Source organism: Canis lupus, chromosome 7 (assembly GCF_048164855.1).
Source record: "Canis lupus baileyi chromosome 7, mCanLup2.hap1, whole genome shotgun sequence".
Lineage (NCBI taxonomy): Eukaryota > Metazoa > Chordata > Mammalia > Carnivora > Canidae > Canis > Canis lupus.
This window is the reverse complement of record NC_132844.1, coordinates 28,989,369-29,002,232: the sequence shown is the minus strand read 5'-3', so window position 1 is coordinate 29,002,232 and position 12,864 is coordinate 28,989,369. Positions and strand designations below refer to the sequence as shown.

Below are 12,864 nucleotides of genomic sequence, written 5' to 3'. Positions count from 1 at the left end.
AAAATATTGGGGGAAATAAACTAAGTGGGTCTAAATTTTTTAATATGAACCTAAAAATCCTCCATAGACAAATCTCAAATGTTAAACCCTGAATTATCACAGTGAGACTGCAACACTATTCAAATTGTTTTCTTTTCTCTCCAACTACCACCCCTACTACGCAATGCTGTCAGATTCTCACTGCACATTTTTTTAATAGAAGTGTCCCAGCTTACCTGTGAGTCTGCTTCTGCATATACTCGGACGATATCTTCTGTACCAGAAGGCCGGACAAAAGCTCGGGAAAGCTTGTACTTCTTCACGAGGTCATTGATTGCTTCCTGTAGGCCTGGAGGTGTAACTACTTGTCTTTCAGCATCAGTGGTGCTGATAACTTGCCTGTCTGCAACCTATGCACAAACATTTCATATTTGTCACTATATCACAATTCCCACCAAAAGATTGTAGCTATTTCATTTTAGTAACAGTCCTCATTGTACAGCCAAGTGCAACACTGTCAGATAGTAACCTACTAGAACAAATACAGAATGCAACTGCATTAAAATTTTATAGGGTGCCTGAGTGGCTCAGTGGGTTGAGCTTCCAACTTTTGGTTTCAGCTCAGGTCTAATCTCAGGGTCCTGACATAGAGCTCCACATTGGGCTCTGTGCACAGTGGGGAGTCACCTTGAGGTTCTCCCTTTGCCTCTCCCCCTGGCTCAGGAACTCACATGTTCATTAATCTTTTTTAAAAAAAATTTATGATTTTTGTTTGACAAAATCAGGGTTATTAATTTCAGTTGTATAACTTCCTTCTTCAGTCTCTAAACAGTTACCACTAAAGTAATGGCCAGTACTATAGAACTTCAGTACACTGATCAAATAACCATAAGAAGGTCATGATAAAAATCACCTAAATATGCCAAAAAACTAATCTGAACAATCAGTAGCCATTTGTGTGAACCTGGGCTTTACTACCTCTAACGGTCTTTCACAAATTCTGTTGGCAATTGGGTACACTGGTATAAATCTGTATAGACATCAATTAGGATTTATATGAAATGCATTTATATGAAATGCCTTTAGAAAAAATTCTTTGAGGGATCCCTGGGTGGCGCAGCGGTTTGGCGCCTGCCTTTGGCCCAGGGCGCGATCCTGGAGACCCGGGATCGAATCCCACGTCGGGCTCCCGGTGCATGGAGCCTGCTTCTCCCTCTGCCTGTGTCTCTGCCTCTCTCTCTCTCTCTCTGTGACTATCATGAATAAATAAATAAAATCTTTAAAAAAAAAAAAAAAATTCTTTGAGCCTACTTTTTATAAGCATCTAGCCCCAGGAAAATACTGTGTGAACCAAGAATCATGCAAAGTAAACATTCTCACTTGAAATGATAGGCTAACAGGATTGATTCAGAAGAACATGGGGGATATGAGAATGGTGAAGCAATGGAGAATAGCTGAAATCTGAAGCTTTTGTTCTCTCCACATTTATATGTTTTAAATTTTCCATAATAAAATCTTTATTATAAATAATAATATGTGTCACTTTTTCTGTAAAGTTTGTAAACTGAATACTTCTCAAATTGGTTATTCCATAATTTTTAAGATGTGAGAAAATACATGATATAAGCATGTTCTATTCAATATATATGTATACAATGAATTATGACAAAAGGAAAAATTTTATATAGAGGTTGGAGATAATGTATTTTAATGTATTATGGTAATTTTCAGAAAAGTAATTTTACAATCTTTCTCCCACCTTAACTTTGAGCTGTCTGTTTGGAAGATCCATATAAAGAGCATCCCACTGTTGTACAGTCAAGCCCTTCAGAGTCAAGATTGCCTCAATCACCAGCATGTCAGAAATAGCATCACCAGCTGCCTACAAGACAAAGTGAAAGAAATTTAATGTCAGCAAAGCTTGGAGATGAATGCTCTATCTTAACCAATCACAGTACCCTGTGCCTTCTCCCTGCCCACCTCCACACAGGATTATTACACCATAGTATATGGAGAAAGAGAAAGGGAATGGAAGACCACAATGAGTTATACAAACAATACTGAAACTACCTCTTAAGAAACCTGCCATTAATCTTCCTCATTATAAATTAAACCGGATAACTGTTAAGTTTCTAGCATTAACATTCTATGATTCAAATTTTCCTTTATAACAAGATCCCTTTTGAGATATACCATGATAATGGAAGGCATCATGCATGGTAAAGTGTAAGACACACCTAAAGTTGGATCCATACTCTTCATTTATTAGCTCCAAGCCCTTTGTTTCTTCATTTATGAAATGGGAATTATAGTAATGCCTCTCCCTGTATTATTGCAAGGATTATACAATGACGTATGTCAAGTGCCTCAAATGTGTAAGAGATTCAAATATTAGTTCCACCACTTTTCTAGGTCATACTCTTGGCTCTTCTGCTGCCATATTGTAGACTCCAATCTCAATGATGCAACCCATTTATAAAGACTCAATAGTTGATCTTGACTCTAGGTGGAAGCAACTCATTCATTACACTTAATTTTCATCATAAAATGTAGGGGGAGGGAAACACATAAATGTTCTATCACCACATTTCAGTTCAGTGTAAATCTCAACTGTATATATCACTGTGGCAAGGAAGTTGCCAGGACTTTTCTACTTTAATTTTTTATTCAGGCACGCCTGGGTGTCTCAGGGTTCTGCATCTGACTGCTGCCCAGAACATGATCTCAAGGTCCTGGGATCAAGCCCCATGTCAGGCTCCACCCTCAGCGGGGAATATGCTTCTCCCTCTGCCCTTACCCCCTGCTTGAGCTCACTCATGTGCTCTCTCAACAAAATCTTTCAAAAAAATTTTTTTAGACAGCATACTATTCTACCTTCTGAAAATGTAAAAGTAACCAAGAGCCTGCCACCCACCAGCTCTGACCTGATTAAACAAATCAATAACATTTTCAAGCATCTTAGCAGCTTTCCTTTTCTTATCTTCTAATTCTTTTGCTAGTTGTTTTATCCTTATTTCAGCAGCTTTACTAAACAGTACCTGCAATGAAAGCATAAAACAGAAAATCACAAAACACACTATCCATGCCCCAGGCACCCCAGCTAAACCACTTCTGAAACCCTCAATGACTGCAAAAACGGGAAAAATAATGGCAACTTTAGAATGAATGAAATTAGGAAGATCAAATCAGAACCCAAAAGATACTACTAGGGGGGGAAAATTTCCTTTATGGATTATAAAACTGGTTATCAAAATTTAAAGAGCTGATTACAAAGAAAATTCCACCCTAGCAGAGGCAAATGCATATGATGAGTTCTTTATGTTTGCCCCTCAACCAGCTGCATCACTTCTGTGCAACCTGATTCTTTAAGCCTATCTGTATCCATTTTACTTAGAAGAATATAAAATTCAACAAAAGTAGCATAGTTTTCTTGTCCTGAAATACTTTTACCTAGCTTATATCCCTAATAATAAAGAGATTCATCATATTTATCACATTACAGCAAATAGTACCATAGATGTTATACACATTATGTTCAAGATTCTTGTCATTTTAAAATTCTTTGCCCGTGATTTTAGTGCCTTCCAAGGTTCAATACCATAGTCAGCACTCTGGTCACTGTTTTTGCCCGACCACAGCCATACCCACTTACCCTACACCAGCAACAGAAACCTTGTAGCCCAATGACTAGAATACATACTATCTGTCTTTAAAATCATTTATCAATATCTGAAATAATTAGATCACTGCAGTTATAATTTAATTGCATTTCCTAAGAACTGATTTTTCTTATTTAAGGCCTCTAGAACCAGTTTGAAATTAAGGAAAATAATCTGACCCAAAAAACATTTTCTGTTGGCCACCTCCATTTATGAAATGAGGGGAGGTATAAAAATATTTTTTATTTTATTTTTTTTATAAAAATGTTTTAAAAAAACCCTGAATATTATGAGTATTATTACTAAAAGCCAGATAATATACTTCAAAATGTATAAGGTATGTGTACTATATTCTCAAACTTTTCAAATACTCTACCTACAAAAACCCTAAAAATTTTATATGCTTATGGCTAATTATACTCATTATAATGAGTTGTTCATAACTTAATTCTCAAGTGTTCCAACACTTGAATGCTACTGAACTTTTCTTTACACTGGTCATAAGTGGTAAAAGGAAAGATTTTTAAATGATATATAGACCACCTGCTTGTAAAAAAAATTAACTGCATTTTTTTTTTTAGGAAACTAAGAATAATGTCTTCATACTCAAAAATCACTATCTAAAAGAAAATAAGTTTCACAACATAGAAGACTATATTAGTTAACCAAATAATCTTCTTCTGCCATCATACTGATCATTTCAACAAAGGGGGCTTTAACGTAGTACTATCCAGATACAGAATTCCCATCATTAAAAAACATCCAGCTACAGCCAGCTGTAGTTGATTAAGAGAACTTACCGTGCCATGCCCATTTGCTTCAAAATAAACTCCAATGTCAAACTCTTGAGCTTTGTGGTGCAAATGTTTTACACCAGTTTTAGTACAATAGACAGGCACCTATGACATATTTAAAAAATGTAACTGCAGTTATTCAATTGGCAAATAGTTATTTTGTCCCTACTCTTCCCAAGGACAACACAGGGAACAAACCTCCTGGAGCTATCTAGTGAAGATGACAATTAAGCAATTAAAATACAAAGTGATGTTAGTGAGGGGGAGTGAAGGCACTTACAGAAGCCCAAAGCCAAGGAAAAAGCAAGAGAGTGTCACCTGATAAGATAATGCAGGATGGGGGGGGGGGGGGGGGGGGCGGGGCGGAAAGTGACATGATCTAATTGCAGAAAGCTTAGCTACAGTGTGGAATGGCTTATAGTAGGGGGTCTGCAAGCTTTTACTACAAACGGCCAGATAATAAATATTTCAGGCTTTACAAACCGTATGATCTCTGTCACAACTGTTCACTTCTGCCACTAATGTAAAGCAACTACAGACAATACAGAAACAAGTGAGCATGGCTGTATTCCAATAAAACTTTATAAACATGTGGCAGACTGGATTTGGTCCACAGGCCACTATTTGCTAACCCCTGGCTTAGAAGGTTAAAAGAGCAAGAGGGTTCTAGGACTAAGCCCGTTATGAAATTACAGTAGTCAGACTAGCAACATTTGGGTGGCCTAAATCTTGGATGGATCTAAAAGAGAAGAGTGGTTACGGCTGATGGTGGCAAAAGTGCAGAAAAGATCAAGATCAAAGAAGATTGGCATTTAACTGGATGTAAAAACCTCAGGAAAGCTAGAGCTCAAAAGATTTCATCCATCCATAGGAGAATGGGTTGATGATTAACAGTTTCAGGTGTGTTCAGTTTCTTAAACAGGCTATCTTAACCTATAAGAAATTTTTTAAACAGAAAAATAAGAAAATACTGAAACAATAATCCAGGAGCTGAGAATTCCTGTGAAAGATGAAATGCCGCGAGTGTTTACTACAACCTTATACTTAAATCAGGTCACAAACTAGCAGCCTCCAGATGTGTTTCATTTTGCCTACCTATTTATTTTGAATTTTGAATCAGTTGCCAAGACTTAAAAAAGTAAGAGATTTACACAAAATTCAGATTTTCAGCTTCTCTTAAAGAATCTGACTAAAGGTGACAGCTGCTGGCCTGGCTGGGCACATACTTCTCTGTCCTCTTCCTCCTGCTGTACTTAATTCACCTCACCTACCAAGGTTCTACAAGAATTTGACTTTGCCATCCTTGCTTAAAAAAGAATGGAAATGCAACAAAAACTAGTAAAATGCAGAAATTTGAAAAGGGATACACAAAAGTTGGAAAATAATACACTAGCTAATGATAAAGAGTAAAGGCAAATAGATCTAATTTTGTCTATGAACCCTCTAACTCTTAGAGATGATGTGGTACACAGGATGGTCATCTGGTGGATGTTGGGGGGGAAATTAGATACAAAACCTCCTACCAACCCAGAAAACTTTTCCACAAAAGAGTAAGAAAATAGTTTTAATTACGGAATAAGCATTAAGCCAGACTGATATACCAGAGGCAATCTGCTAAGAGAATGCAAAGACAGAAATCTCACCGTTGGGCAGCCCAGGTGGCTCAGGGTTTAGCGCCTGCCTTCAGCTCAGGGTGTGATCCTGGAGACCCAGGATCGAATCCCATTGTCAGGCTCCCTGCGTGGAGCCTGCTTCTCCTTCAACCTATGTCTCTGCCTCTCTCTCTCTCTCTCTCTGTCTCTCTCTCTGTCTCTCATGAATAAATAAATAAAATCTAAAAAAAAATCTCACCCTCATATAATAGAGCTGAAGCTAATAACAGACCAAACTTTCCCTGTGAGCCTGAACAGGTCCTGTCCTTGGGTGTCTCCCACCGTGCACTGTCAGCAACAATCTCCTACCTCCTAAAACTGATCAAAGTCCTCGCTCTATCCCATCCCCCAGGTAGTATGTAATCACCCAGGCCTGCCTTCAGCAGGAGTTCAGGTAGATTGAGCCAGAATCCTCCCTGATCCCTGATGACTGCTCAGTAATTTCCCATCTACCAACCACCCCCCCTTGCTCCTTGGCTACAAAATCTCCACTTTTCCTTATTGTATTAGGTGATGAACCCGCTATCTCTCCCCGTACTATGAAACCCCACGGCAATAGTCCCTATGCCTACTGAATAAGCCCACTTTGCAAGAAGACTTCACAGGGCCATTTGTCACATGTTTTTTGTCTTAAATTTACCTGATAACTGCGGTGGCCATCGATGTTTAATCCTTAGGAAAATAATAATAAAATTTCTCATCTCTCTATAACAAGTAGATAGGTGGCTGGCTCCGAGGTGTAACTAACATAAACTCAGGACCCTGGGAGACAGGTGCTATCTTCCCTGAAGTTCACATTTCAGTGCAGGGACTCCAGCCCCAGAAAACATTCCTGAGCCATAAAATTTACTTAGCCTTTAAAAAGATTTACATTCATTATAAAGGAGACAGAGAAGGAATTTACAAGTTTTCTAAAAGAAATGCTCTAAAAAAAGGGAAGGGGGAAGTCTCTTTCCCTTTTCACATCAGGGACAATTTCTTTTCCTATTTTTGATTTCCACTCACCTTTAAATGGACAACAGCTCAGTTTCATGTACTACAAGCTATTCATTTATTCATATAAGTGAGGGCATTGTTTTCCTCAGGGAAAAATCTTAGAACATAATAATTAAGAAGCTACCAGAAAATGGAAATGGTTCAATACCTTCATAACTTCTTCAAGATACCGTGTTGAACTTCCATTTGCATACGCAGTTTGTACAACACCAATATTCAAACTTTCTCCAATCTAGATAAAAACGATAATTGGCCATCAAAAGTAAAGACACTAACTTATAAAAGCAAACATGTAACGAGAGTTCCAAAGGATGACAAAGTCATCACCCAATTCAGCTGTGTCTTAGTTTATGCAATAAAAGCTGTAAATAAAAATTTACATGCATGCCAGAAAAAAAAAGCTAAAATACTTTTGATCATTTAAATTCCATAAGGAATCTCTTCTAAAGAAGCTTGTGATTTCTTGCTAATTTTTTAAATAAAAGTATTTACTGAATTCTTAAAGTATACCTTTTTCCACATTATAATAATTACTTACCATTACATTTTATACTTAAAGCTGGCCTAAGATTTCCAAAAGAGCAAAACAGAGCATACCTCTTACATTATTAAGTATAATACAGAAAATACAGATCTCAGAAAATGAGATTTTCTGTTTAAACTTGAGGCTTTAGAAGTGATGATGGAATTCTCATTAATAAAGTGCTAGTTATGAAGAAACCAAAACTTCATAAAGCTTCAAATCACAACGTTGCCAATATAAGTAAGAAAAGAATACTTTCAGGTTCCAAAACCAGTGCCCCATGTTGAAATGACTAATATTACCATATCTTCTTATATTTTCTGGCCACAAAGGTAGGGAAGTCCATATGTATTGTGCCTCTGAGACATTCAAATGCCTGTTAGTCACCAGTAAGTCTTGCTCTGAAGGGCAGTTGATCACTCCACCATACCTCCAATAGGAGCTCTTTAAGGAAGCTGCTAATTAGTGTTGCTATCTTGTCTCCATCTATGAGATGAAAGTGACCATCTACATCAAGGTAGTAATAAACAATTCTGTCTGCATCTCCATCAAAGGAACAACATCTTTCGTTAGGCTTCATTTCCATTCCTAGCACACAGAATTTAAAAATGGATTTCAGTCAAAGAAATGGGAATAAACCTCCATAAGAAGGTTTTTCTCTTACATTAGTTACAAGGGAGAAATATTTCACTAAAGTATGATCATAATTGGCCTTATGTGTTCCATCAAATCATGTCCACTATCACTTTTCAAGAAGTACTTAAAATTATCCTTCCAAATAAAAACCAATGCCTTAATCTTTAATTAGTATAAGGGTTTATTGGTTGTTTTTACAGGGTAAGCTCTTTCACAGCTAACTGGAAAAGAAGAATTCTATGCTGAAACGATGTAATATTAAAATAAAATTCTGTTCTGTAAGCTACTTGGTTTGGCAAGACAGGGTCCCATAGTTTTTTGTTAGCTACAGATATTTGTGAAAGCAACTGACCTAGTACTATGATGTCCTTTACATATAAAAAATAATCAGCAATAGATGAGGTATGTGCTTTAATTCCAATAGAACTGATTCTTATTTGTTCACACCATCAGTAACAAGAAACACTGGTAAGTTAAAAGCAAAGAATTATAACATGTGAGAGAAATATAGCTTGTGTAATTTGCATAAAGTTTTCAAAACCTCAGCAACTGTCATGTCCAACTTATTACAAATTCTGCTATTCCTTAGCCATGACAGCAGCAGGTGGACAAATCCAATATGAGGCTTCCATGAGGAATATTTTTTTTTAAGATTTATTTATTTATTTATGATAGAGAGAGAAAGAGAGGCAGAGATATAGGAGGAGGGAGAAGCAGGCTCCATGCCGAGAGCCTGAAGCAGGACTCGATCCCGGGACTCCAGGATCGTGCCCTGAGCCAAAGGCAGGCGCCAAACCGCTGAGCCACCCAGGGATCCCCTCCATGAGGAATATTAACGTAAGGTTGACCACAGGGCATAACGCAAACTTCAGGAAAGTGAGAGGGCCTTTAATGGTTTTGTTCATACTGCGTGATGCAGGACCGCCAAGCTCAACAGTGAAGAAAGAATTCTTGAGATATTTTAACGTGTAAAAGGTGCTTTTATTATAGGAGGGGAAAGGACCCACGGGCAGAGAAAGCTGCATTGGGATTGTGATGAGTGAATGATTATATACTTTTAAGTTTGCTTGGGGGGGTATGATTAGAGGGAAGATAAGTTTCTAAGGAATTTCTGCATGCTGAAAGTGAAGTTTACAGGACCTTCGAGGTCTGGTTATTGCCAAGATAAGGCTACTTTTAGTCTCTATCAATATACATCAACATGAAGGCAGCCATGAGTTCCTTGAGGTATAGTCACACACTGCATGTCTCAGGTATTAGTGGGCTGCAAGTTGTAAGGAGATTTAATTTTAGCAACATTTCTTTTGCGCTAAACATTTCTCATTACTCCTTCTCACCAGCGTCTAAAGCAAGGGAGCAGAAGAGCTCATTTTAGTGAATGGACAGATGAGGGACCCAAACCAAACTGTCAGTAAAAGTCACAAAAAGCAAGTCAATGAAAAGGAGTTAAAACTGGTTGATTCAACTAAAAATGTAAATGCTTACTACAGTGAGGCAGAATAACAAATGAGAGAGAGGCAACTGGATGAGAACTTCTGTGGAGTTCTGAAAAATGATGTCCTGTCTGAAGTGAGCAGGAGCTACTCCATGGCAGCTGATTATTGCCATGTAAGAATGGACATTTTCTGATTTTGGTAAAGAAGTCAGAGTATGTAATATTTAAGTAAAATCACAGTATTTTTAAATGGTGACAACTAACGCAATTAAACACACAAGCAACAGAGCAAACAAAACACATCTATCTGCCAGCCAATCATGGCCAAAACACTAAAGAATTTAGTATCTGTACTGCTACTGATACTCTTAGTGCAACTATAATCTCTTAGTACAACTACAATCTATAGTTTTCCTCCTGATATGCCAATTGTACAAAAGAGTGATTTTGCAGACAGTTATAATTAGGAGTTGCATTCCCTTTCCATAATGTGTATAATTAAGATAAGGTAAAAAAATAAAAAAATGCTACTTAACTATTGCTATCCTTTAGATCAATGATTCTCACAGCGTGGTCCCCAGACCAGCACCATTAACGAAGGTTAGGCACTTGACAGAAATCAAATTCTTACCCTACCTAAATCCTACCCCACCATCTACAAAATGAGAAACTCTAGAGTCTAGGAATCTACGTGCTAATAAGCCCTCTAGGTGATTCTCATGCATGCCACAGTTTGAGAATCACGGCTCTAAAACACCAATTTCTGATTTTGCTAACCCCTCACCCTCAGAGATTTCCTACACACTGTAGGAGTTGTGTGACTTACAAAGAGAGACCATGTTTTGAATGACACTGACAAGTAAGGAAATGCTCAGATGTCTAGAGCAGAAGCACCAGGACTAGCTACATGACTCAACTCACTTGCCCACCTCTGTCTGTAAATACGATTCATTTTAAAGAGCTCTAAAAACAAATTTTCTACATACCCTGTGGAGGCTTTTGATGACTTTTCACAAAATCAGCCCCACATAAATGGTTGAGTTTCCCTTTCGTCCCATCATTAAGTAGCTGAACTGACAGCTCCTGGGAAATGTAGTGTTCCATTTCTCTCAGCTTCAGGGCCCCTATGCCATTTGCACAGTCAACCTTAAGTGATCTATATTCATCTCCACTGCAGAAAGCCTTAAAAGGAAAAGACAAAAAAGAAAAATTTCAAGCTATAAGAGAGTGAAGCATAAAGCACATATAGGTATATGTAAACATCTTCCATCATTTCAGTTAACTCATCTATTTTAACCTGGGAAACAAAAGGGTACACATATTTAGATGAAAACTGTAGAAAACCAAAGTAAAATTTAAAAACCTTTATTTTGGACTGACACTAGAACAGTTTCACCAATTGAGTAACTTATGGAAATGGAGTTTTATCAGAATTTAGCCTCAATTAAGCAAGGTCCCTTCAAAATAATACTACAGCCTATGTTACATGACAGGCATTTAAATGTGGGAATGAGCATACAGACAAACGAGCAGAATGACACCTGTCACTCTCTTGATAGTACATAACACCACTGGGCATGTCTGGATTTTTCCTGTCAACCTCCTCTTTGGCCCATCCTTAGTTCAGAATATAAGTTCTAGGAAAACAAGGGATTTGGTCAACAACATGTACTCAATATTTGTTGATCAAATTAATTATACCCCCCAAATCTCAACCAGGGTTTAAGAAGTTAATCTTCCAGGAAAAAAATCTTTCTCAACAGTAGACACCTCAAGTATGAAGCCAACAGCATCTAACATTAACCCTACAAGAAAATTCATCTGTATGAATATTTATGAAATCACAAGAACCCCATGTTTTCTCAAGAAAATTCATCTGTATGAATATTTATGAAATCACAAGAACCCCATGTTTTCTCTTCCAATTATCTTAATGTACTACATGCATTGGCAAGTAAATACCAACAAACATTCAGCAGAATACAAGGATCAAACCTTGTGGAGCCCTAGAAAGAAAAAGGAAATACAGCACATTATTGGAAAAAGGAGGAGTAACAAAATAAGATAAATTATTCAACTGATGTTACTTTATTCATTTGCTTAAACCCTAACCATGTTCAAGAGATTTTCACCTGTTTGGTAAGCTCCGTAAAGGCTTTAGAGAGTTTCTGGCAGTAACCTTCTATGGTTGCCTTTCCATATTGGCCACTGGTATTTCGACAGTACACCATGTAGTGCAGCTGGGGCGTCGTCAACAAGCCGTAATCTATCATAGAAATACAAAAAGCAATTTGTCACATTTCTTAAGAAACAACAACAAAAAAGTTTAAATGTATTCATATCACATGAATTTTAGAGTGACAAATCTTTAAACAAAAAAAAAAGACCTTTCAGAAAACAAAAATGCCAACTTCCAAATTATTCAGAAATACACATAAATATCCACTGAAATTATTACAACTGCCACATTGCGATGTTGTGATTTATAATAAGAAATAGAGACTTGGTCTTTGTCTCCATTCTTGGCAGAGCTTCTAAACCCTTAGAATTTCTAAGTAGGGGATCCCTGGGTGGCGCAGCGGTTTGGCGCCTGCCTTTGGCCCAGGGCGCGATCCTGGAGACCCGGGATCGAATCCCACGTCGGGCTCCCGGTGCATGGAGCCTGCTTCTCCCTCTGCCTGTCTCTCTGCCTCTCTCTCTCTGTGTGACTATCATAAATTAAAAAATAAATAAATTAAAAAATTAAAAAATAAAGATTTAAAAAAAAAATTTCTAAGTGATGAGAGCAAGGAATTAATTGTCTTTTATTACGCTAAAGAATGGCACTGGAAAGCTCCTTAAGCACACTAGGATGGGGCTGGTTGCCAGGGAAACCAACCACGTGATTAGAGAGTAGGAACTTACAGACTTCTCCCTTATTCCTTGGCCCCCTGCCACTCCAGGAAGAGAAAAGGGCTAGAGATGGCATTCAAACAGCAATGGCCACTTAATTAATTGTTCCTATGTAATGAAGCTTACCTAAAAACCCAAAAGGATGGGGTATGGGTTGGTAAACATGTAGAGTGGGGAGAGTGGCTGCCCAGAGAGCCTGGAAGCTCCATGCCCCTTCCTGCATACCTTGCCCTGCACAGCTCTTCCATCTGGCTGTTCTAAGTTATATCCTCCATAATAAATCAATTTAGCTAGTAAA

General features: G+C 37.7%; 1 protein-coding gene across 4 annotated transcripts in view; it reads right to left on the bottom strand.

Annotated features, from left to right (window-relative positions):
• PGM3 (phosphoglucomutase 3) overlaps nt 1-12,864 on the bottom strand; it is a 29,184-nt gene that overhangs the window by 4,810 nt on the left and 11,510 nt on the right. For all 4 annotated transcript variants that reach the window (XM_072832222.1, XM_072832225.1, XM_072832223.1 and 1 more), the window contains 8 exons: nt 11,807-11,940; nt 10,661-10,856; nt 8,034-8,191; nt 7,229-7,312; nt 4,439-4,537; nt 2,904-3,017; nt 1,739-1,861; nt 216-389 (listed from right to left, as the gene is read on the bottom strand). In XM_072832222.1, the coding sequence (XP_072688323.1) occupies nt 216-389; nt 1,739-1,861; nt 2,904-3,017; nt 4,439-4,537; nt 7,229-7,312; nt 8,034-8,191; nt 10,661-10,856; nt 11,807-11,940 (1,082 nt within the window). The remainder of the gene's footprint in view (nt 1-215; nt 390-1,738; nt 1,862-2,903; nt 3,018-4,438; nt 4,538-7,228; nt 7,313-8,033; nt 8,192-10,660; nt 10,857-11,806; nt 11,941-12,864) is intronic.